Source organism: Rhinolophus hipposideros (assembly GCF_964194185.1).
Source record: "Rhinolophus hipposideros genome assembly, chromosome: 20".
In the NCBI taxonomy this organism is placed as follows: Eukaryota; Metazoa; Chordata; class Mammalia; order Chiroptera; family Rhinolophidae; genus Rhinolophus; species Rhinolophus hipposideros.
Window position 1 is genome coordinate 12,851,732 of NC_138066.1, and position 23,979 is coordinate 12,875,710.

Consider the following 23,979-nt stretch of genomic DNA (forward strand, 5'->3'; position numbering starts at 1 on the left):
CCTTTGGAGGGCAAATTGGTAATATCTATCTGTCAAAAAATTAAACCTACAAACTATTTGTCCCAGCAATTTCACTTTCAGAAATCTAGCCTACAGGTAGACAGGTGCCCAGAGACACATATAATATGTACCAGAACATTCATTGAACCATTGTTTTCATAGTCAAAGTTTGGAACCTAAATAGACAGCTAGTTAAATAAATTATGCTCCAGCCATACAATTAAATATTACGTACTTTTAGAAAAAAATGAGGCAGATAAGTACTAAAATTAAGTGGTCTTAACTAAGATTTATTGCATGCAAGAGAAAAGTGCAGAATAGTGAATATAGCATATAAAGCTTGTGATTTAAAAAAATGTAGATTTTTGGTATGTCTAGACTATCTCTGGAAGGATAAATAAGAAACAATCAACAACAGTGTCCTAGAATGGGATGCTGGGAGAGCAAGGAAAGCAGTGAGAGAGAGTTTTACTTTTTTGTGCCTTTTGAATTTTGTGAAATGTTAACAAATTAAGCAAAATATTATGAAATACATATTTCATATATACGTGTATACATATAATATGTGTATCTATAAAATAACTTTAAAAGTAGGTAACTTTTCAAATATATGGTGATGGAAGGAGAACTGACTCTGGGTGGTGAACACACAATGGGATTTATAGACGATGTAATACAGAATTGTACACCTGAAATCTATGTAAATTTACTAACAATTGTCACCCCAATGAATTTAATTTAAAAAAAAAAAAAGTAGGTAATTTTTCTAGCATAGCATTCTATGAGTGAAGGTGATACGAGCATATTAAAAAGCTGCAGGGCCCTGGGCCAGGCTTTGCCCCTCCCCAGGCCTCAATTTTCCATCCATACAATGGGAGTTTGGGACTAGAAGACTATTCTTGCACTTTCTTAAATCTTACAGCTAACCAAAGAAGTACTGGTGTAGTGGCCATAAGATGACTTTTGATGGCCTGGGGAAGTGGGGGGCAGTATAAAATGGCATTGATAAAACCAGGAGGCAGAGCCTATCACTTGATAGACAGGGTGTCACTCCTCTGGCCCCTGAGCAGGTGACCAGGGCAAAGTTGGATCTGTCTGAACTGAAGGCTCCTGCGGGGCCCCTGCCAGCTCCTACAGATGTCAGTTCCCCAGGGCTTGGCTTCTCTCCTGCCATCATCTGTCTACCCACCTGTCTTTGCCCACAGAAGCCCTTGGCCGGCCAGGGGGAGGAGCTAAAGATAGCAGTGGAACAGGTTCTGTGGCAGAGGAAAGGTGCATTTCTCCTCTTTGACGGAGATCTTGGCTTCCCTCTGGCTCCCTCCCTTCTGCATCAGGCTGTACCTAGCTTACCCATCTACCTGGACTCTCCTCCCCATTCTCTGTGCCCATTCAAAGGGAGCAGCTCTCACACCAAGTTACAGCTGGACCCACCCAACTCCTGCCTCCAACCAGGCCTCCTCCTTTAACAGAGGATGTCTGTGCGGGAGGCTGGGAGACCTGAGATGCCCGCTGCACTGAGCCTCCCTGGGAGGTGAGAGGCGGCAATCTGAGCCCTCAGAGCAGACTCAGAGGAGGCCACGTTCTTCCACAGGCTCCTGATGGGGTCAGTACCGTGCTTTTCTCTTATAATGGGAGCTAAAGGAATGAAAATATATGCGAATCGGAGGAGTCAAAGCTGGACACATTTCCCGCTCCTTGTTCTCTCCTTTTCCTCACTGGGTTTTGGAACCAAAGGACTGGCGTTTCTGTCCTAGATTAGCTGTGACTACCTGATAAAGTCACTCATCCTCTTGGTGCCTCATAATCAACCTGCAAGAAGAGGGGCTTGGGCCCAGAAAGATGCATGTTACCCACAAAGGTGCCCCCAGGTTGTTGCAGGTGGTTGGTGGACAGGCTTAAAGATGCAGCCCTCTGGTACATTGCAGAAAGGTTTGTCTTACATTTCTCCTGCATGTTCCCCCAGAAGCCAACGGTCCAAACTGGGCAAGCAGGAGATTGGGGTTTCTGGGAACAAGGCAGATGATCCTCTTGGTGGGCCTTGACTCTGAGAGCTGCTGCCATCATTTAGCCTCTACCCGAAGCCTAAGAAGGAAGCTAATGAAAGAAGGAGAGCAGAGCCAAGTAGAGAGATATGGAGACCTGCCAAGGCCTGGGGACATCACCTGAGCCCTGCTTTAGTTAGGAAAGCTAGCCCAACTCTTGGAGTAAGGGTACTCAACACATCCTTAGGCAGTAGGGTTAAGTACTGGATGATTCTGGTTGTTTGCAATCAAAGAATCCTAATGGATACACAATTTTATTCACATTTTTAATAATAGGAAAATGGAGTAGTGAGAATTGCACATAGCAGGGAGAATTGCAGGCAAGTTTCTATCAAAACAACTTAGGGGAGAGGCCTGCAACAAAGTACTTAACCTCTCTGAGCCTCTGTTTCTCCATCTATAAAATGGGCATGATAATACCTACTGCAAATAATTGTTATCAGTAGTAAATCAGATAATAATAAATAGTGCACAATAAATATTTGCTGTGATAAATGAATCTTGACCTTTTCCTCACACCATATACCAAAATTAACTCAAAATGGATCATAGGCCTAAAAGAGTGTAAGACCTAGGACTACAAAACTTCTAAAATAAAACTTATAGGAAAATATTAATGACTTTGACTTTGACAAAGAATTCTTAAATATGACACAAAAAATACAAACTACAAAATAAAAAAAAATAGATACATTAGGATTTCATCAAAATAAAAACCTTTGCTCTTCCAAAAACTGTTACAAAAATGAAAAGATGAGGGCTGGCCAGGTGGCTCAGGTGATTGGAGCTCCTAATTCCGAAGGCTGTCGGTTCACTTCCCACATGGGCCAGTGGGCTCTCAACCACAAGGTTGCCGGTTCGACTCCCACAAGGGATGGTGGGCTACGACGCCCCCTGCAACTAGAAACGGCAGCTGGACCTGGAGCTGAGCTGCGCTCTCCACAACTAAGATTGAAGGGACAACAACTTGACTTGGAAAAAGAATGTCCTGGAAGTACACACTGTTCCCCTATAAAGTCCTGCTCGCCTTCCCCAAGCTGCAGAGAATAGAATCTATTCTAACTGGTTTAAGTGGCAAATGAATGTATTTAAAGACATAAATAGCCCACACAGTCTCCGAGAGGGATAGGGAATTGAGCTTGGAGGCTATCTAACCAGGAACAATACCTCAATTTACTCCAGGACTGTTACCTGCAGGACACCTGCTTTTCGCCACTACAGGAAGAAGCTATAAACCAACCAACAATAAACTTCATTATGCAGAGAATGGCACCACGACCACACCAGGCTGTACCCAGTGCTCACCCCCAAATTTAGATGTCACACTGTCTCTGCCTTAAAGAGTCAAAATGAAGTGAAAGTAATAAAGCGTGCACTAAGTTTGCCCTGCAATCCCTTTTCCTCCCACGAGGTTCACAATAAATGCATACAAACTCTTCTGGGTTTACCACGAGGCTCAATTATCTTATGGGGTAAGAAAGAGACCTCTTCTGCTAATGAGTATCAGTTGGATTTCCAAGGGACTTTGTTAATACTTGGCAGTGTGTCCCTGTCTTAGTTTGGATGCTCCCAGAAGCAGACCCTGAGACAAAGACTTGAATGCAAAAGGTTGATGGGGCAGGTGATCCCAGGAACACCTGTAGAGAAGTGGGGACGTGAAGCAAGGAAGAAAAGATAGCCAGTAAAAAGCATCGTCAGGCTGGTTACCTCTGTGGGCAGCAGGGCTCAGTTCCTCAGGGACCTCTGGGGACCAGCATAGAATGTGCTCCTCAGAATTTTCCCATCTGAGATGGGATGAGCTGGGATAAATACCAACTCCCATCAGTCACCAACTGAGAACTGCTGGGGGCCTGAGGGGAGTGTTAGTTCTGCACTTTTGGCCTGCCACGCTGGCAGAGCTGACTCCAGCCAGACAAAGCTCTCCCCACAAAGAGATGCAGAGGGTGGCATTGGCAGTGCCCCACCTTGGTAAGCCCAGCGGTTCCTTTGACTGCGTTTTGATCGTATCGTTGTATCAACGTACACATTGCCGAAGTACAGCTCACCAGGCAACCAGGGGCAGGCATGCTTTTTTCTTTGGAGTGGTGGGGGTGGAGTGGGGGTAGTGTTTTAGTACACTGTTTATGGGGCTTTGTCAAAGATAGATGGGTGTGATCTTGCTCTTGTGAGGTTCAACATGCACTATCCAGATTACACACGCTGTGCTGGGGACACCACCATTCAAGGTGAGTCCTGAGGAAGAAATGAAGCACAAATTCCATCTCAGTCAGAATCTGTAAACGCCTTTGATTTTCTTTGGGAATGATAACCTCTTAAGAGCAAGATGTACGTCTGCACATAAGGTTGGAATTAGATCCTGAATGCTGCAAGGTTGCCCTTCACCTCCAGCCTTTTCTCATTGGCACTCACCTGCCAAATGAATGTGTGAAACATAAGTGAACGATGAATAAACGGGGATTGTCTGAAAGAGTAAACAAGCGAATTTTTAACTGTCAGGAGTAGAACAGAATCATCATCTATTAGCCTCCTTTGATCCCCTTGAAGTGAACAATTTTTTAAAAGTAGGCCCTGATTTTAGAAATATGAAGTTCAGTGGTCACAGCCCTCAGGGTTTGAACCATTAAGAAATCAATTCACAGGGTCTTCCTGGTCATCAAATTATGTGTTTCCTTTATTCGTGTGTGTGTGTGTGTGTGTGTGTGTGTGTGTGTATGTGTGTGTATGCGTAACGCTGCAAAGAATGGGCAAAGGCCTGGGGATTCCAGAGAAAGGGTGATTTTGTGTCCAGGTGGAGGTGATGTGTTAGAGGAAGTCAGTGTAGAAACTAACACTTGTGTTAGGAATTGAAGGACAAAGCGAGAGGGAGTTTCTCACGATCTGTGGTGTGCCAAGCACTGTGCTGAGCCTTTAGCTATGTTTTCTCATTTAATGTTCACAGTAATCCTATGAGGTTGTATTCCCCTTTCCATTAGATGAGAAAGCTGAGTTGGCGGGCAGGGAGTAAAGGTGTCGACATTTCAGAGCCAGCCTCTGGTCTCAGCACTGTCATTTGGGGAAGGGACGCAAGTAAATAAGTGATTTCAGTGCCATCACTGCTTCTCACCAGCCAGTGTACAGCAATCACTAAAAATCCAGAAACCTGGTAGCCCCAGAGAGGACCTCCTCTGCCAGGAGGACAGGAGGCTGTCATCACAGCAGCCAGGAAGAGAACCCCTGCATCTTGGGCTTCTGCAGTCTGCACAAACTCTGAGTCTGGGTGATTTTCTTAGTTCACACAGCTGTGGACATTTCTGTTCGCTCCACTGTCTACAGCACATCTATAGACCTGGAGAAATGGCATCAAATGCCAGTGCCTGGAGCCATGGACCCTGGAAATTCCCAGGCTACAGTGTGCCATTTCCACAGTAAGAGCACTTGTCACCCTCACTCCCTTCCGGGTCAGATCCCAAGGCCCTTATGAGCCATTAATAGCCACAGAGGCTATTGTTAATGGAGAACCTGTGTTTTCCTGCCCTTGTTACCTACAGAACACCAGGTACTGTAGTCACCAAGGCCATGCTTACAAGACACAGGTGCTGCTCTGGACTGGTTCTGATCATGAAAAAATGAAAAAGCCAGGAAGAGACACGGCAACTACCAGACAATGTGTCAAAGAAAGCCTTGGTCAAGAATTGATGTTGGGGGATTTATTGAGGGAAGAACATTTTCTCTTTCTCTCGCTCATTCATTCATCTCATTCTTTCATTTATTCATGTAGCCAATAGTTAAATGGTGAGAACCAGGCATTCTTCTAGGCCTTGGGGATATGTGGTAAACAAGAAAGATGATGTCCCATGCTCATGAAGCTTTCATTCTTTTTTTTTGTCATTTTATTTGTTTGTTTGTTTGTTTCAGGTATACAAAACATCATAATGTTTTTTATGATGACATTTACACACCTCACAAAGTGATAACCCCAACAAGTCTACTACCGATCTGACACCTTACATAGCTACTATAAGACAATGGACTATATTCCTTATACTGTACTTTACATCCCGTGACTATATATATATATATTTTTAATTATAGTTGACATTTAATATTATATTAGTTTCAAGTGTATAGCACCTCGTTGGGCATTTATATAATTTATGAAGTGATCCCCCTAATAAGTCTAGTACCCATCTGACACCATACATAGTTTTTACATTATTGATTATATTCCCCATAGTGTACTTTAACCCCCATGACTATTTTCTAACTACCAATTTGTACTTCCTAATCCCGTCACCTTTCTCACCCATCTCTCAACCCTCCTCCCATCTAGCAACCATCAGTTTGTTCTCTGTATCTAAGAGTCTATTTCTGTTTTGTTTGTTCATTTATTCTGTTCTTTAGATTCCGCATATAAGTGAGAGCTTATGGTATTTGTCTTTCTCAGTCTGGCTTATTTCACTCAGCATAATACCCTCTCGGTCCGTCTGTGTTGTTGTAAATGAAACTTTCATTCTTGATTGTGGTTATGCTCCCCAAATGATCTTCAGCTCCAAATAACAGCACTTCTCTAATGCATTTAAGCAGAAGAGGATTTTATTGAAGGTTATTTGATAGCTAAAAAAATGTCTGGCGTGGCCAGACCGTCAGTCTGGGAGGCTCTAGCTCTGCGCTACTCAGTGGTCCGATACAACAGCCCTGGCACGCGAGCACCTGAAATGTGGCCAGTCTGAAGTGAGAGGTCCTTTTAAGTGTACGTTGAATTTCAAAGGCCTAGTATAAAAAAAAGAACATAAATTATCTCATGAATACTTTTTTGGATTGATTACATGGTGAAATAATATTGTTGGCTATATTGAGTTAAATAATATACGTTACTAAAATGGTCTCACCTTTTTAGTTTTTAAAAAATGTGGCTATCGACACCAAGGTTGCTGGTTCGATCCCCACATGGGCCAATGTGAGCTGCACCCTCCTTAAAAAACAATAAATAAATACATAAATAAATAAATAAATAAACAAATAAAATGTGGCTATCAGACAGTTTAAAATTACTTACGTGGCTCACTCTAGATTTCGATTGGACAGCACGATTGGACAGCACTGCTCTAGAGCTAGAAATAATATCCCGATTTTACAGCTGGGCTGCTCGAAGGCAGAGGCAGGACCCCATCACAACTGGACACGGGCATAGCAACTCACTTAGCAATTCCTGAACATGGTCACTATTGCTAGGACCTCTGTCCCCTGCCTCTGAGAGCCTTGCCACCCTTGCCAGCAAAAGGGATTCTGCAAGGCCCGTGCCACCTTCCTCAAGGCTCTGTATCCTGAACTCACATCTGATGGGGTGCATCTGACGGGTGGCCGGGTCACACTTTTGGGGCCATGGCTGTAAAGAAGGTTGGGCGGGCAAGTCCTGGCATCTATCTTTCGTGGGTGGGAAATTCCCAAAATTTAAGAAATGGGATCAAAAGATGCTGGGTGGGTATCCATGTAACAAATTCCGTTACATGCACCAATCATCGTTCTCACACATTTTTTTTGCGGCATGTAGATCCCCAGGTCATGAAGTTAGTAAGCATGGGTTACGCACACACATTTAAAGAAACTTGTCTGTGCTTTCTCATCAGCCTGGAAGAGTGTAGTTGTTTTTTTAATAACAAGAGTCTTCAGTCATCACTTCAACCTTTTCACCAATATCCTCAACTCTCTTGTCCAGTTGTCTTTCTGTCACACTAGTCTTTAATCATTCCAACTCCCCATCTTCTCTGTGTCTATATCTGGGCAAGAGAACACAGCTGGAAAAAAACAATCACACACCTGGGCAGACTGGTACCACTATCAATTTCTCCCAACATCAGCTGGGTTCTAAGTTTGCCTGGCCATCCTCCCTTTTTTCCCTAGTCAGCCCTCTCTGCTGTTCTGCCCAGTGGCTATTTCTTCACCCTCTCCATCACCTATGCTCAATGCTCAGCAGAAGGCCTTGCTTCCCATTTCACGGAGCACACAGAGGAGAACTGCCAGCCTCCTGCCCCCACACCTGCATACTCACCTGCATCCACATTAATTCCTTCCACCTTCCCTCTAGTCACAGAGGAAGAAGTATTCCCCTTCCTATTTAAAACCTACTTTTCCACCTGTGCTCTGCGGCATACCTCTTCCCCTTCTTGGGACCCTGCTTAATTAATTCATCCCCTTCTGTTCTCCTGAATCTTTATCATCTTTCTTTCCACTGTCTCCTTATTGTCAGAATTCCAGCTTATTTTCGACTTCTTCATCTTAAAAAACAAACAACCAAAACTCAACAAAAACTTCTCCTTTGGTCCCACTTTCTAGCCACTGTCTTCTATCTTTTGACTCCTCGATAGTCATGTTTCTTGGAAAAGTCACCTATGGTCAGTCATTCCACACTCTGGCTTCTACCCCTGCACTTCCATCATCAGTGTGTTTACTAAGATCAACAGCAACATCCCTGTTGCTAAGGCTGGCAGGTGAGGGGAGCAGGGCTCAGAGATGGATGACACCTGGGACAGATAAGGACTTCCTGGAGTCCTAAATACCAGGACAGGGGAGCAGAGGTCAGCTTTTCCGGGAATTCGATCTTAACAGGCATTGAGTCTCAAGTTCACTGTTTCTGGCCACCCTGTGCTTTGTGAGAACAGCAGGAAAGGAAAGCTGAGGCCTGGGTTCCAGCTCTGGATTTTTCTCTGCCTCCTTGGGAACTTGGGCCGGCCCCTTCCCCTCTCTGGGCCTCAGTCTCTCTGACGGGACCACCAGGGTTACTGTGAGAAGCCCAGCTAGCACTGAGAGTGAGCAGAAAGCTGGGAGGCCTGGCAAACAGCATTTCCTTTGAGGGACCCAAAGGCCTTACACTCAGCACTTTCTGAAGGCACACAGGTCTCATCCCATTTTACAGACGGCAGAACTAAGGCACCAAGGGACACAGGGGTCACTGCAGGCATCTATGCAGCCTTGTTACTACTCCATCATGATCTAGAAAGGAACAGATTTGCTCCTCAAACCTGTGAGAGTAGCTGGGAGGGGAGGGTACAAGGTGGGCATGTCAATAAAACTTAAGACCCAGTCTCTGCCTTCAGAGTGGTGCATACATGACCCTCCCCTGAGCTATTGCCCTGCCTTTTTTCTCTTTCATAGTCAAACTTCTTCAAAGAGGAGAGATACCTTCTTCAAACTCTATAAAGACTTCTCACTGCAAGTAGAATAAAATCCTCTCCTCACCTTAGCCTATGAAGCCTCCCTCTGATGTCACAGCCTGTGATTCTCTCCCCTCATTCCTTTTGCCCCTGCCCTACAAGACTTCTGTATGCTCTTACACCAGCCTGGGGCCTTTTCACTTGTTGTTTCCTATGTTCGAATCACTCTTCCCTGAGCCATCACCTGGCTACCTCCTTCTTACCATTCAAGTCTCAATTCAAATGTCACCACCTCAGAGAACCTTCTCTGAACTCTTTAGCTAAGGTAATCTTTCCAGTCAGCCTTTCCTGATACCTTATTTTTTTCACAGCACTTCTCAGCATCTGCAATTATCTTTTTAGTGTGTTGACTGCTCTACTGGCTGAGTGTCAGTTCCCACTAGAACATATATATACTCTTTGAAGATCTTATTATTTTTTTGTTCACCACTGACTCAGCAGTGCCCAAAATAGTACTAGCACATAGTAGGTCCTCATAAATATGCACTGACTCACTTTCTCCACTGCCATTGCCCATTTGCTCCTGTCTCTGTATCTCTGGCTTTGGCCTGTGCTATTCCCTAACCCTGCTCTCACTAAGGACCCCCATCATTTCTGTCAACAAAGGACATTTTAGTTCTTTCAGTCTTTCTCTTATTTAACCTCCATGTTGACCACTTCCTCCTTGAAAACCCTTCTTCCCTTTACTACCATTCATTCTCCTGGTTTTCATCCTCTTTAGTTTCTCTTGAGTTTTTTTCGGGTTCTTCTCCCTCTACCACACAGGTTTGTCTTCCTCAGTTTGCTTCACACTCTCCTTGAACCATCTTGTTCTCCTCTACTCAGGTTAAACACTATTCAAGTCTTTTCCATTTGAAAGATTGTTTTCTTTCTTGCCTTATTGCATTGACCAGGATCTCCAGCAGAGCTGAACAGAAATGGTGATAGTGGACACACTTGTCTTGTTCCTTTTCCTAAGGGAAATATTTATACTGAAAATGTTTTTGTTTGTTTGTTTGTTTGTTTGTTTTTGTAGCTGTCATTTAACAGGTTAGGGAAGTTCCTCTCTGTTCCTAGTTTATTAACACTTATTATAAAAAGTAGATGTTGAATTTTATCACATGCTTTTCCTGTACCTACATGCCTCTCCCACCCACCCTTGATCTATTAATGTGGCAAATTACGTTAATTGATTTCCTAATGATAAACCAAGACTATATTCCTGGACATATCCAACTTGGACATGATATACTACTTTTTACACTAATTCGATTCAGTAATTTTTTTCTTTAAGATTTTGCATCTAGGTTTATGATTTATACTGACCTGCAATTTTCCTTTCTCAGACCGCCCTTATCATGTCTTGAGATCAAGATTATGCTAATCTTATAAAATGTATCCTCTGTCCCTTACTCTACAATAGTTTGTCTAAGATTAGAATTATGTGATCTTTGAAATTTGATAAAAATATCAGTAAAACCATCTGGGCCTGTAGTTTTCTTTGTAGGAAGACATTTAATTACCAATTCCACTTATTTAATAGTAATGGAATTAGTTAGGCTTTCTGTTACTTCTTGATTATATTTTTGGTAAATTATATTTTGGTAAATTATGTTTTTCTAGGAAGTTATCCTAAGTTTTTAATTTTTTGGCACAGAGTTGTTCATAATTCTATTATCTTTGTAATCCATGTGGTTTTGCTTCCTTTCATCCTTAATTTTATTTGTGCTTTCTCTTTCCTTGGACAAGTTTGCCAACTTTAGTAGGCTTTTCAAAGTACCATTTTTGGGCTTTCTTATTACTCTTCATTTGGTTTTCTGTTTATTGTTTATATTCTGTTTTGTGCTCTTGTTTTTATTATTTTCTTTTATTTGCATATATTACTTTTTAATAACAGGTTTACTAATATATAATTTACATACCATGCAATTCACCCATGTAAGGTGTACACAATTTAATGGTTGTTAGTATATTCACAGAGTTGTACAACCACACAATTAATTTCAGAACATTTTTATCATTCCAAAAATAATTCCATACTCATCAGCAGTTCCCTTCCATTTCCCTCCCTTCAACCCCATCCTTAGACAACAACTTATTTACTTTCTGTCTCTATAGATTTGCCTATCCCGCGTATTTCATATAAACAGAATCATATAATATGTGGCCTTTTGTGTCTGACTTCTTTCAGTTAGAATAATGTGTTCCAGTTTCATCTATGTTGTAGCATGTAACAGAACATCATTCCTTTTTATGGATGAATAATATTCCGTTGTATGGATAGGACACATTTGTTTATCTTTTTATTAGTTAGTTGGTGGACATTTGAGTTGTTTCCATTTAATTTGCTGTAGTGAACAAGGACGCTCGCTATGAATACTCTTGTACAAGTTTTTGGGTAAACTTTTTCTTCCGCCCTTCCTTCCTTCCTTCTTTCCTTCTTTCCTTCCTTCTTTCCTTCCTTCCTTCCTTCCTTCCTTCCTTCCTTCCTTCCTTCCTTCCTTCCTTCCTTCCTTCCTTCCTTCCTTCCTTTCTTTCTCACATATTTTTAGTTCTATTGAGTACACACCTAGGAGTAGAATTGCTGAATAATATAGCAATTTTATGTTTAACTTTTTGAGAAATTGCCAGTCTGTTTTCCACGGTGGTTGCACCATTTTATACTTCCACTAACCATAAATGAGGGTTCCAATTTCCCTGTACCCTCCCTAACACTTTTTATAATTAATGCTTAATTTGTTAAGTTTTCAGTATTTCTTCTTTTCTAATATAAGTACTTAAAGTTATACATTTTCCTTTAACTATTTTTTTTTTACTTTTTAATCTAAAAAAATTAGTAAAGTTAACAATGCAAGAAAGGCTTATTCTGTGGTGTCAAGAACACCTTGGCACACCACTCTGTACTACCCTCTGCCAGGTACACAAACCCAAATTTAATAAGCCAGGGCCTAGATTAATCTTGAAAGATTATCTTATTATTGATTTAATAATATTGACTCATTCATTCAAAATATATTTGTTGAATGCCTACTGTGTACCATAATTAAGTTCTGAGAACAGAGGAGTGAAATAGAATCCTGCCATCACAAAGCTTAACAATTGAAAAGAAAAAAAACAATGCAATACTGCATGATAAATATTAGGTGATGTAATACGTGCTGGAAATAGAAAACATAAGTGTAAGGGTTTTTTAAAATAAATTTTATTGGGAAATGTTGGGGAACAGTGGGTTTCTCCAGGGCCCATCAGCTCCAAGTCGTTGTCCTTCAATCTAGTTGTGGAGGGCGCAGCTCACTGGCCCATGTGGGAATCGAACTGGCAACCCTTGCTGTTCAGAGCTCGCACTCTAACCAACTGAGCTATCTGGTCGCCTCAGGAGTAAGATTTTTCAGTTTTGAGATTGAGAAGTTTTCTGGAGAAAATTGCTTCCTTCAAGAACCTGAAAGATGAATTAGTAGAATTTTGCCAAGCACATAGCAGAAAACAGTGTTCTGGGCTATTGGAACAGCAAATGGAAAGACCCAGAGGTGTGAAAAAAAAGCCTTGACCTTTTGGAAGAAAGAAAAGAAGTATGTTAGGAGTAGAGAGTGTCAGGAAGAGGCACAAGATGTGGTAATCAAGCTGAGGAGTTCCTGGAGACTAGGCTCTGAAGGGCAATTGAACCATATTGGGGAGCTTAGACTTCATCCTAAAACAGTTGAAAGCCAACTGAAGAGTTTTAAGTAGGTGAGGGATAATAGGTTTTCATTTTGAAAGTTTTGCTGTGGCTGCAGAACATAGGTGAGGGGAAAGAGGGTCAAGACCAGTGGTCAGGAGACCCTTACAGAGCTGTGGCAGTCATCTAAGTTTGGATTAAAGAGTGTCCACGGGAATGGGAAGGAGGAAACATTTAGGCCTTGGTGATCGATCAGCTGTAGGGGTAAGAAAGGAGGAGCACCAAGGCTGACGTTCTCGTTTCTGACTCAGGTGATTGGGTAACACTGTTTGTAACAGAGCAGGTAGGGGGAGAAGATGATGGGTTCTAATCACGGCAGTTTGAGGTGCTCATGGGACAGTTTTCTGTCTCCTGGCTTTGTCTCAACCTGGATGTCTTGTAAGAACTGTTTCCTCAGCCCTCTCGAGGGAAGCTTGTCTTCTGTCACATTTCATGGATCTCGGGGCTTGCAGGCTTAGCGTCTTCTTGTTCCCCATTGCTGCTTTCCAATCTTTTCTCCTCATTTTCTTCCTCCTAACCCTAACTCTTTTGAGGTTAATGCCATCAAGTTGTACCATTTATTGCTCCCTTTATTCCCATTTTCTGTGGATACATTCACCAGTGACTTTGGCTCCTGTTTCATTGCCTTTCTCTTCATCCTACTTTGGCCCTCTTTCTTGGAGATTGAATTACCCACGTGGATGACCTATGTAGTATTGCTGTCTGTCATTTCCATGATAGCCTCCCCTCCCCACCACACCAGCTAGCCTCTCTCATGTTCACATGAGACCCTGTCACCACCACCAATCATTGCACAACCGAATTCTGGATTTCAAACCACCTCTCCTCACCACCATTTCCTATCCTTCCAGCTCACTTGCTTTAGTATCTACACCACATAATTCTCCCATCTCATCAAGACTCCATTATTTATGTCACGTTTTCACTAATCATCAGCTCTCTCCTGTTTTCACTTCCTTCTCTACTCAGCTTACAGAAGAGTCCTTTACTACAGTCTCTCTCTTTATACGCCTTTAACAAACTTGCCTGTCTGTCTCCATCTCTCTATTTACTTGACTGTCTAATCCCCAACCCTAAATATATCCACTATCAGCCTTCTCCATACCTGCAACTGAGCAGCTAAACATTACCAGAAAAAAAAAATTTTACTGAACTGGACCTCCTGGTTCCACTTTCAGTTTGTGACCTCAATCCTCATTGAAGCACTCAACACTGAAATCTCTATTTCCTCACCTTACATTGAGCCCACTGTGCTCTGACTGCTGTCAACACCGCTCCGTCAAAATCCCTCTGTCAAGGTCAACAACAACGTCCCAGTTTCACAATCCAGTGCACACCTCAGCCTTGTCTTTCTCTACTTCTCAGCAGTTGACCATTTCTTTCTCCTAGAAAGAGAGGAAAATTGTCTTGGCTTTTGTCCATTTTGACCATTTCTTTCTCCTAGAAAGAGAGGAAAATTGTCTTGGCTTTTGTCACACCACACACTGGTTTTTCTCCTATTTGTCCACTCTTTCTCAGCCTCCATTGCTAACTCTTCCTCCTCTTCCTTACCTGCAACTATGCTTCTGAACTCATTTTCAAGTGTGAAAACAAAACAAACAAAAAAACTTGTTACACTCTCTCCCTGGTCAACCTAATGCTGATCTCTCCAAATTTATATCTATGAGGTGTGATCCAAAAATATGGTGACTGTTCAAATTTTTAAAAATTTATCAAGTAAAAGACACATTGCCATTAATCTTCCTCAAAATTCTCCCCCTCGCTTCAAACACACTTATCCCATCATTCTTGCCCCTTCCTGAAGCAGTTCAGGAAGTCCTCTTTTGTGAGTGTCTGTAGTTGCGCTGTTGTGGCTGCCTCGATGTCCTGAATCAATTCAAAACATTTAGCTTTCAGGGTCACTTTGACTTGGGAGAGGAGCCGGAAGTCGCACGGTGTCAGATCCGGTGAATGAGGTAGATGAGGGCACACCGTAATGTTATTTGGCAGAAATTGCCGTACCAGAAGGGATGTGCGACACTGAGTGTTGTCATGATGGAGGATGAAGTGAAGACATTGATGAAAGAGGACTTCTGGAACTGCTTCAGGAAGTGGCAAGAATGATGGGATAAGTGTGTGTGAAGCAAGGAGGAGTATTGTAAGGGGGGATTAATGGCAATATGTCTTTTACTGTAAAAATTTTTTTTAAACATTCACTATTTTTTAATCACACTTTGTATAGCTTCAGCCTCTTCTCTGAGTTTCAGTCCTATGTATGCATATGCTAATTTGACGTCTCTACTTGGATCTCTAATAAACAGCTAAAATAGATCTCAGCCAAAATAGATCTCTTAATACTACCTTCCCCCCCCCCCAATCTGTTGCTCCCTTCCCGTTTTGAAATCAAGCCAATCATTTCAGGATTCATAAACCTAGGAGTCACCTTTCCCCTTCACCCACATTTAATCTGTCAGCAAACCTTTCTCTTTTACTTCCAAAATGTATCTCAAATCCATTCCTCATTCTCCTCCCCACACCTTCTTTACATCCCTGCCCCCATGCTGGTTCCACTCACCACCATCTTTTGCCTCATCTTCTACAATAGCCTTCTGACTGGTCTTTCAGCAAAGTCTTCTCTTTTCTATAAGCACTAAAGGGAGTTTTAAACAATGTAAATCAGATCACACCCCTCTCAAGGCTTCCATTGAAATTAAAGTAAAATTCAAACTCTTTGCCACGGTCAACAAGGCCTCTTGTAAGATGACTCCTGACTGCCTCTCTAACCTCCTCTTAGCCCCCTTTTCATCAGGCTCCAGGGAGCCGCCTCACCTATGCTGACCTCCTTTCTGGTTTTTGGACAAGCCAACCTCTTTCTTACCTCAAGGCTTTAGCAATAGCCATTTCCTCTGCCTGGAATGTTCCCCAAAATCCTCAAATGGCATCTCCTGTTTGTAATTCAGATGTCAGCTGAAATGTGATCACCTAAGAGAGGACTTCCATGACTACCTTTATCTACAATAGGCTTTTTTCCTCAGTTATTCATTCACTCTATTTATTTCCATCGTACCACTTATCATAATCCAATGCTGATTTGTTTATTATTTGTTTACTTTTTTAGTTACTGTCCTTTGCCACTAAATGCCAGTGGCATGAGGACAGGGATTTGGTCTGTCTAGTTTAGTCCCAGACCTCAGGTCTTAGAATTGCCCTAGCTCATAGTAGGTGCTCAATAAAAAATTGTTACATAAGAGTTAAGACAGTTGGGTGTACAGATATGAACCTCTGGTGAAAGATCTTGGCTGGAGATAAAATATTTGGGAATTATTATAAAAATAAATCTTAATAAGCAAGGAATAGAAAGGAACTTCCTTAACCTGTTAAAAGGATCTACAAAAAAATCTACAGCATGAGACTTAAAAGTGAAATATCAAAACCGTCCCTGTAAGAATTGAACGAGACAAGGGTATCCACCACCATATCTTCTATGCAACTCTGCTGGAGATCCTAGCTAGCATAGTGTGGTAAGAAAGAGATATTTGGACATACATCATTTATGTAGAAAATCAAAATAATCTATAGAAAAATGATTGATTTAGAGTTTAGTAAGGTTGCTGGATGAACATACAAAAACACATTGTTAAAAATTTTTTTTTCCCCTTCTTCCGCATCCCCACCCACTCCGGTTAAAGCCATTGTTTCTCGGTCTAGTTGTGGAGGACACAGCTCCCTGGCCCAAGCTGGTATTATGAGCCTCGCGCTGCCCCCACGAGGCAATTGGTCACCACTTGTTGATTGGCTCTCATTGGCTGCCAGCCACCGGTCACTCATGCTAGCTGCCGGCCACTCACACTGGCCACTGGCCGCTCATGGCAGCACACGGTAGCCCATAGCAGCACAGCAGCCCGCGGCACAGCAGCCCAGCTCCAGGGAGAGCTGTTGTTCACAATCTTAGCTGTAGAGGGAGCAACTCACTGGCCCATGTGGGAATCGAACTGGTGACCTCAGTGTTAGGAGCACAGCACTCCAACCACCTGAGCCACCGGGCCGTCCCCTAAAATTTTTTTTTTTATATACCAGAAAAATGCAAATCTCATTCTAAGCTTATCTCTGTATGTAAACGAAAACAACCATTGTATCGCCACAAAACTCACTGTGGGCACAGTTAATTTAAAAAAAGAAAACACCCTATAGACCTACCAAGGCATGTTATAATGATACTTTAAAATTCTATACGTAACAGAAAATCCTAAGAATATCCAAGAAGAAAAACAAACAAACAAACAGGTCACCTACAATAAAACAAAAATCAACAGCAAAACTGGATGCTAGAAAACGATGGACGAACGGTTTCCTAATTTTAAAGAAAAATTATTTGATTTTAAACATAAGATACTATACCCAGCTAAACTGGCATTAAATTATAGATGTTTAAGATTTTAGTATTTTTGGACATATAAGAATTTAAAAAATTTGCCTCTCCAGCGTTATCTGATAATATGCTCCAGCAAAAGAAGGGAGTAAACAAAAAAGAATTACACCTGAGATCCAGGCTATAATAGACTCAGCCCAGGAGAGCAGCCAGGGGAAATCCTAGGAAGACTTCTACGTAGCAGGCATGGCCCAAAGCAACCAGCCCAGATTAGAGACAAAATATAAAGGAATCCAGGAGGGAGATTTCCAAGAAAAAGGACTTGATAGAATACAACAGCAATTGGGTGGGATAGGGGAGGGAAAGATGTTGATTATAATCAAGGTGTTGCAAGAAAAAAAAACACACCTATAATTAGAAACTCTAGGCCACCCTCCAAATCTGTGTAAGGAGTAAATATAATTATAATCCACTGTAGTATTTGGCCTTCCTATGTAACATTTATAAAGTCACAATATTATAAAAATCATTTATTGATGTAACTAAATATGATGATTTAATATTAGGAGAATAAAGGATGAGAGGTAGCGTAAGATGGAAAATTCTTATCAGTTACAGCAAAAATAAATACATAAGGTCTAAAACAGATAAATCAAGAAAAAACATTGTCAGTATATCATTTAGAATAAACAGAGGGAACTATCAGAAGGGTTATAAAGGGATTGCCTCTGGCAAGCAGGATTTAGGAATGTGGAAGAGGTGTGACAAAACATGCTTTTTTTTTTTTTGCTCTGAGCCTTAGTACATTGATTATGGACTACGTTTATATCATTTTGATAAATTTAAAAACTTATTTAAAAAGAAAGATTTTGGGTCCAGAAAGGAGGGATGTTGTTGGAAATTTTTTATGGCAAAGCTAAGGAAACTGCAGAGTCCCTGTGATGGCTGGAATTTGTTCTAGGGGAGAGAGCAAGCCATGTTGCAACAAGCAGCATTTCCGATAACTCCCCTCAAGAGATCTGAGAGAAAGGGACAGAATCTGCAAGCCTACAAGTTGCAAGTTATTTGTGATTTATTTTCTCATTCTAAAATCATTTGTGAACCTTGTTTTAAAAAATCTTTTCTTTAAAGAGTCCTTTAAATTTGGTAAACTTTAGGCCTCACAAAACCTGGGTTAGCCCCTGGGGGATGTGGTCCCCAAAGCAGTTCGGATTCATTCATAATGTTTATTTGTTCCTTTTAAGTCTTGTTCTGGGTGAGAGTGAGGGGAGTTTCCTCAGTAATTTCTTTTCTTTTTCTTTTTTTTTTTTTTTTTAAATATTTTATTGGGGAAAGGGAACAGGACTTTATTGGGGAACAGTGTGTATTTCCAAGACTTTATTGGGGAACAGTGTGTTTTTCTCAGGACCCATCAGCTCCAAGTCAAGTTGTTGTCCTTTCAATCTTAGTTGTGAAGGGTGCAGCTCAGGCTCCGAGTCCAGTTGCGGGTCTTTAATCTTAGTTGCAGGGGGCGCAGCCCACCATCCCTTGTGGTAGTCCAACCAGCAACCTTGTGGTTGAGAGCACAGCACTCCAACCAACTGAGCCACCCATCCGCTCTCGTCAGTTATTTTTATAATAAAAAATTTTGTATTGGAACCTGCTCCTCGTCTGGCTGTTTACCTTACCTGTAACTCAGAGACTTTAAGCCCTTTGAAAATGGTAACAGCTGGATTTGTGTTTCTATAGTCTAGGCACACAGTTGATACAGGTTTTATAAATATTTGTTGATGGAACAGATAAATTTGAGTGCCATGGGGTATTACTCTTCCTTCTGCTCCATCTCTTTATTGAAATTTTGTTTTACGTGAAGCAGAAGACTGCAGGAATGAGGAAGAGAGGAGGGAGAGCCGAGTAAGGTTGTCTCTTCCAAACCCTAGATCCCACACTTTGATTTTACATAGTAGATGCCTTTCTGAATGACATTGTGAATCGTGCACATCAGATTTTGCTAATCTTAACTCCCCTTAATCACAGAGATTATTAACGATGTTTAAACATTTTATGCTATGAGATGCAGAACATTTTGCTTATTTCAAGAATCTTTTCGTGCATTCTTTCTGTAAAGTGAATTATCAGCATGTTAAGTCTATTTTGGGGGTTTCCTTAAAATGGGGTACACCAGTACTACATTCATCTTTAACAATGACTAATTCGCACACCATGGGGGGAGTGTTGGATGGTTGTTGGGTGCTCACCAACAACTAACTAGGCATCTTCCACTTGTTTGGCGCCTCCGCTCCCAGACCACCTGCTTCAACCCGGAGGCGGTACCTTGACCCTCCGCGACCTCTTCGTCATGGCGTCTGCGGGGCGTCTACCGCCTGAGGCCTTGGCAGTCAGCCGGGCGTCGACCTTCCCAAGATGGCGGCGACCTGAGCAACTGCGCGTAGGGGGCGGGTCCTGTCGCCGGAGGCGGGGCAGGGAGGCACAGGGGTAGGGCTTGCAGGCGCGCCGATCCCGAAGTGGGCAGCCCCAGCGCGCCTGCGCGGAGCGGCCCTACGCGCAGTGAGGCAGTGGCGGGGGAAGGCACCGGTGGGGCCGACGCGCGGGTTGAAGGAGGGAAGCGGGCGAGCGAAGTCCCAGTGCGCGCCGCGGCGGCCCGGGTACCCTCCCCTTCCGGGCGTGAGGCGCTGTGAGGAGAGCTGAACCGAGCGGACTCGCACCGGCAGCGAGGCGCCGCTCCTGCCGCCCAAGTCCGGCCTCCCTCGGCTTCGGCGCTCCCGTAGTGGGGGCCCGGGTTCCTCAGCACCCCCAGCGCCAGCAGCCCCCAGAGCCTGTCTCCGGCCCTTCGAAAGCCCCGGCGCCAGCCCGGGCCCTTGGTGGGGAGGATGACGGAGCTGCAGTCGGCACTGCTACTGCGAAGACAGCTGGCAGGTGAGGGCGGGCGGCGGGGCGCCGGGCCGGGCCGCGATCGCGGCGAGCCGCTGCGGCTCACCTCCTCCTCTCCTCCCGGGCCGGCGGCTGGACGGCCGAGGGGGAGCGGCAGCCCCGGCGAGGGCGGTGCGGGCCCGAGAGGGTGGGGAGCCCGAGGCGCCGGTGGCGGCGGGCCCAGCACTTCTGCCCCGGCTCCGGGGGGTGTTGGGGGCGGGGACGCGCCCCAGCCTCGGCGCCCGGACGCGGCTCGGAGCCCCGCGGAGGGGAGGGGCGCCGCCCCCTCCCCCACGGCCGGGTGGGACGTTGCGGGGGAGGGGCCGTGGGTCCTCATCCCGGCCGACCCTCCCCGGAGGGGCGGGTCCCGGGCTCAGGTGCGGCCGAGGCCGCCGGACCCTTGGGGGCCGAAGGGAGCGTCCGGGCCCGCCTAGCCGCGGGTCCCCGACTCGGGCGTGTGCGCCGCGCGGGCGGGCGGCGGGGGGCGCGGCGAGGCGGAGACAGCGGCCCCTGGCTGGGTAGGTGAGGCGCGCCAAACTTCTGCCCGGGCAGCGCCGGCGCCGCGGAGTTGTGGCGGACAACAAAGCGCCGGCCTCCGCGGCCTCGTCGCGGGCGCGCGGGGCTCCGAGAACCCGGCGGGGTGCGGGACGCCGCCTCGCCTGCCGCCGCCTGGCACGGCCTCTGGCTGCGCCGCCCGGGTGGGGGAGGGTAGGAGCGGGCAGAGTCGGGAGCCGCTCGCTGGCCGGCGCGGGGCTTTGTGCTCAGAGCGATCCCGGCTCCTGCGCAGGCCTGCCGGACGCTGCGGCGGCGGCCCGCCGGCCCTGCCTTGGGGCGGCGGCCGGGGCTGCCCCACCAGAGGTGCTTGCGTCCCCCCTCCCCCATTGTCCCGGCCTCCGGCCGTTTGCGGCTTCCAGGTTGACTTTTTAGGGGGTTGGCTGCTCCTCTGCTAGGACGGGGTGAGCGGAGCATGCGCGCCGGAGGCGTACGTGTGCGGACTGGAAGGGGGGAGATGGGTTGGTGGCTTCACAATGCCGCCCCACGTGCTGCCAGATTTAAAGAGAAATGAACCAGCGCTTACCCCTGCTGTCCAGCGCCCAGCGTGTGTCCTCAGTTCCGGAGGCTTCTCACCTCCCCACGCTGCGTCCAGCCAGCCAGCCGCCCTGAGCCCTCGGCGGAAGCCACAGGCTCGAATGAAGAAATGTGTTTTTGAATGAGATTCACTGAGAGTTTGAGTTCACCTTTATGAATCACCTTTATGGCCTCTTAAGGAAAAGGTTGTCAGGGACTCTTACAGATTGTCTAACTAGGTGTATGATTAGACCATGAGCAAGCAGGTTTAGACAAATGTTGAAGTTCTAGATGCGCAGGGGGAGTGATTTGAAGTGAACGGAGAAGTTCTAGTGATACCTGTGTCCACCACGAAAAATGTACTGGACAAGCCATGAAAGAGTAATGACCTTATTGCATCTGATATTTGCAAACACCTTTTCTGTGTAATTTTTTGGTTTGTTTTGGAGGAAGGAATTAAGATTTTTTTTTTTGTCTCCCTAAAAGCTCTTTAATCAGAATAAGTTTTTATTATGTAGTGAACTATTAAACAGTGTTAAAATGCTAAATTAGTATTAAAACAGTACTCAAGTCTTACATAAGGGGAAAGATATACATTTTAAAAGATGTTAAAGTTATGCAGTTACTAAGAAAGTAAAGTGTGACTAATAGTGTCAGTAATATATTTCAGATATTTTCCCTACCCATTTTTTACAGATTTACAGATTTTGATAGCCACTTGGTTCAGTTCTGCATTCTTTTTTGACAAGATTAATCCCAAATATTGATAAAACATTTCTCAAAGCTCTTTATTAATGTTTGACTTTTGATAAGGTCCACTAAAATATGCTTTAAGGTTGGAGGAGAGGATGATTTAGTTTGTAATTTTTCAAGTCTCTTTAAAAAGTTACTTAAATGCTTTTCTTGCCTTAACCAGAAACAATGTACTGTTCTTAATATTTTCTTAAACCGTTGACGGATTTTAATTAACATGCTCAAAATGTACAAAATAGTAGGACAAAGCAGCACATTAAGTGGAATGTTAAAATATCAAGTTTATTGGAAAGACTTGATAACTACATACTAAAATAAAGGCCCTGTTGTATTTTAATGTAGTACCTTGCTTGAGCTTTGTGGTTCTTCAAATATCATTTGAAAACAGGAAAGAATGGTAACCTGTAATTTCTTGAAATCTTTTAGAGTGAACATTTAGAAGGCTTTATAATAAATGCTTTAAAAATCTTGAAATGTATTGAATTTAGTAGACGCACAAACCTGTAAGCCATCCTAGCTGCTAGAATTTCAGAAACTTACAACGGTGGCCAACAATGGTTACATTTATTGAGGCCCTAGTATGTTAGTCCTTAAGGATTTTACTTCATTACTTGAGGGGAGAATTTATTGTGTGTGTGTTTTGTTTTGTTGGTGACTGTAATGAAGAACCTGGTTACTTTCAGAGTTGAGCAGAATGGTTCCCTGGGTTGCAGTTTCTCACCTTGGCACTGCTGACGTTTTGGGTGGATTATTGTTGTGCAGTCCTATCCTGTGCACAGAATGTTTGAGGAACATTCTTGGCCTCTACCCACCAGATGCCGGTAGTACACCCCCTACGCTGTGACAGCCAAAAATGTCTATATTGCCAAATGTCCCGAGGCACAAAATCATCCCAGGTTGAAAAAATCTGGTTTATGGTGTTTCAGTTCAGACCATTATGGCTATTGTGAAGGAAGTAAGCACACCTAACAGATTCATGAAATCAGATAGGTTGTGTATTTCTTTATGGGTATTATTAGACTGTGACTTATTCCTTTGCGAATTCAGCAGTGACAATTAAGCTTTTGCAGTGCAGTATGCTAAACAAGAAATCCCACAGCACAAGAGATAATTTTAAACATTTGTATTTTTTGAAAAGTTGTTACAAGCACTGGATAAAAACACAAAGAGTACAAGAAGGTATAGTATTTCCACTCTGACCCCAAGTTCTTTTCTTGGAAGCAACCATTATCAGTAATTTCTTGTGTGTTTTTTCAGAGAGATTCTTGTATGTGTGTTTATATGGGCTGATATTTACTGGGGACTAACAGGTACCAGGTGCTGCACTGAATACTTTACATATATTATTTAATCCTCCCAATAAGGGATAGAGGCTTAGGGAGGTTAAGTGACTTGCCCAAGGTCACACAGGTAGTAAGTGGAGCTGCTGGGTTCATGTTCAGGACCTTGTTTTATCCAGTAACTACCAAAATTATTGGGAAAACATTCCCATCTTAATAGAATTTATTGTAGAAAATATTACACGTTAAAATCTAAGTGATATTCTTAAGATAATCATAAAAAGATGTTTTAGCCATTGTCAATTTAAGATCAACATTCTCCAGAGTCAAGGAAAGTATTGATTTTAATGAAAGCAGCTCCAAGCTTTTTGGTATTGGCAGTTAACCCAGGAAAAAATTGGGACTGATTGGACTTATTCCCTACTCTAACCATAATAAATTTTACTATATGACAAGCATTTATAAGGCATAAGAAGTTTTGTTTTTTTTAAAGAATCACTTGAGGTTTTTAAACATAGATAACGTAGTTTTTTAGTAGTTATATTCCTCATAGCCATTTTCCAGAACTAGGAAGATGAATCTTTTCATGCAATAACAAGGGAACAGTTGAGCTGCTTTTACTGTAGAAATTTTGATTATGTATTTTAAAGTAATCTGGAAACTTCTCAACTCTTTGTCTCCGTGGCTACCCATG

General features: G+C 43.5%; 1 protein-coding gene across 1 annotated transcript in view; it reads left to right on the top strand.

The window, feature by feature from the left end:
- Window positions 1–19,769: 19,769 nt before the first annotated feature.
- Window positions 19,770–23,979, top strand: part of UBE2G1 (ubiquitin conjugating enzyme E2 G1) — a 91,321-nt gene continuing 87,111 nt past the window's right edge. The window contains exon 1 of the mRNA XM_081029454.1: window positions 19,770–20,190. Coding sequence (XP_080885580.1) covers window positions 20,145–20,190 — 46 coding nt within the window. The 5' untranslated portion in view covers window positions 19,770–20,144. The remainder of the gene's footprint in view (window positions 20,191–23,979) is intronic.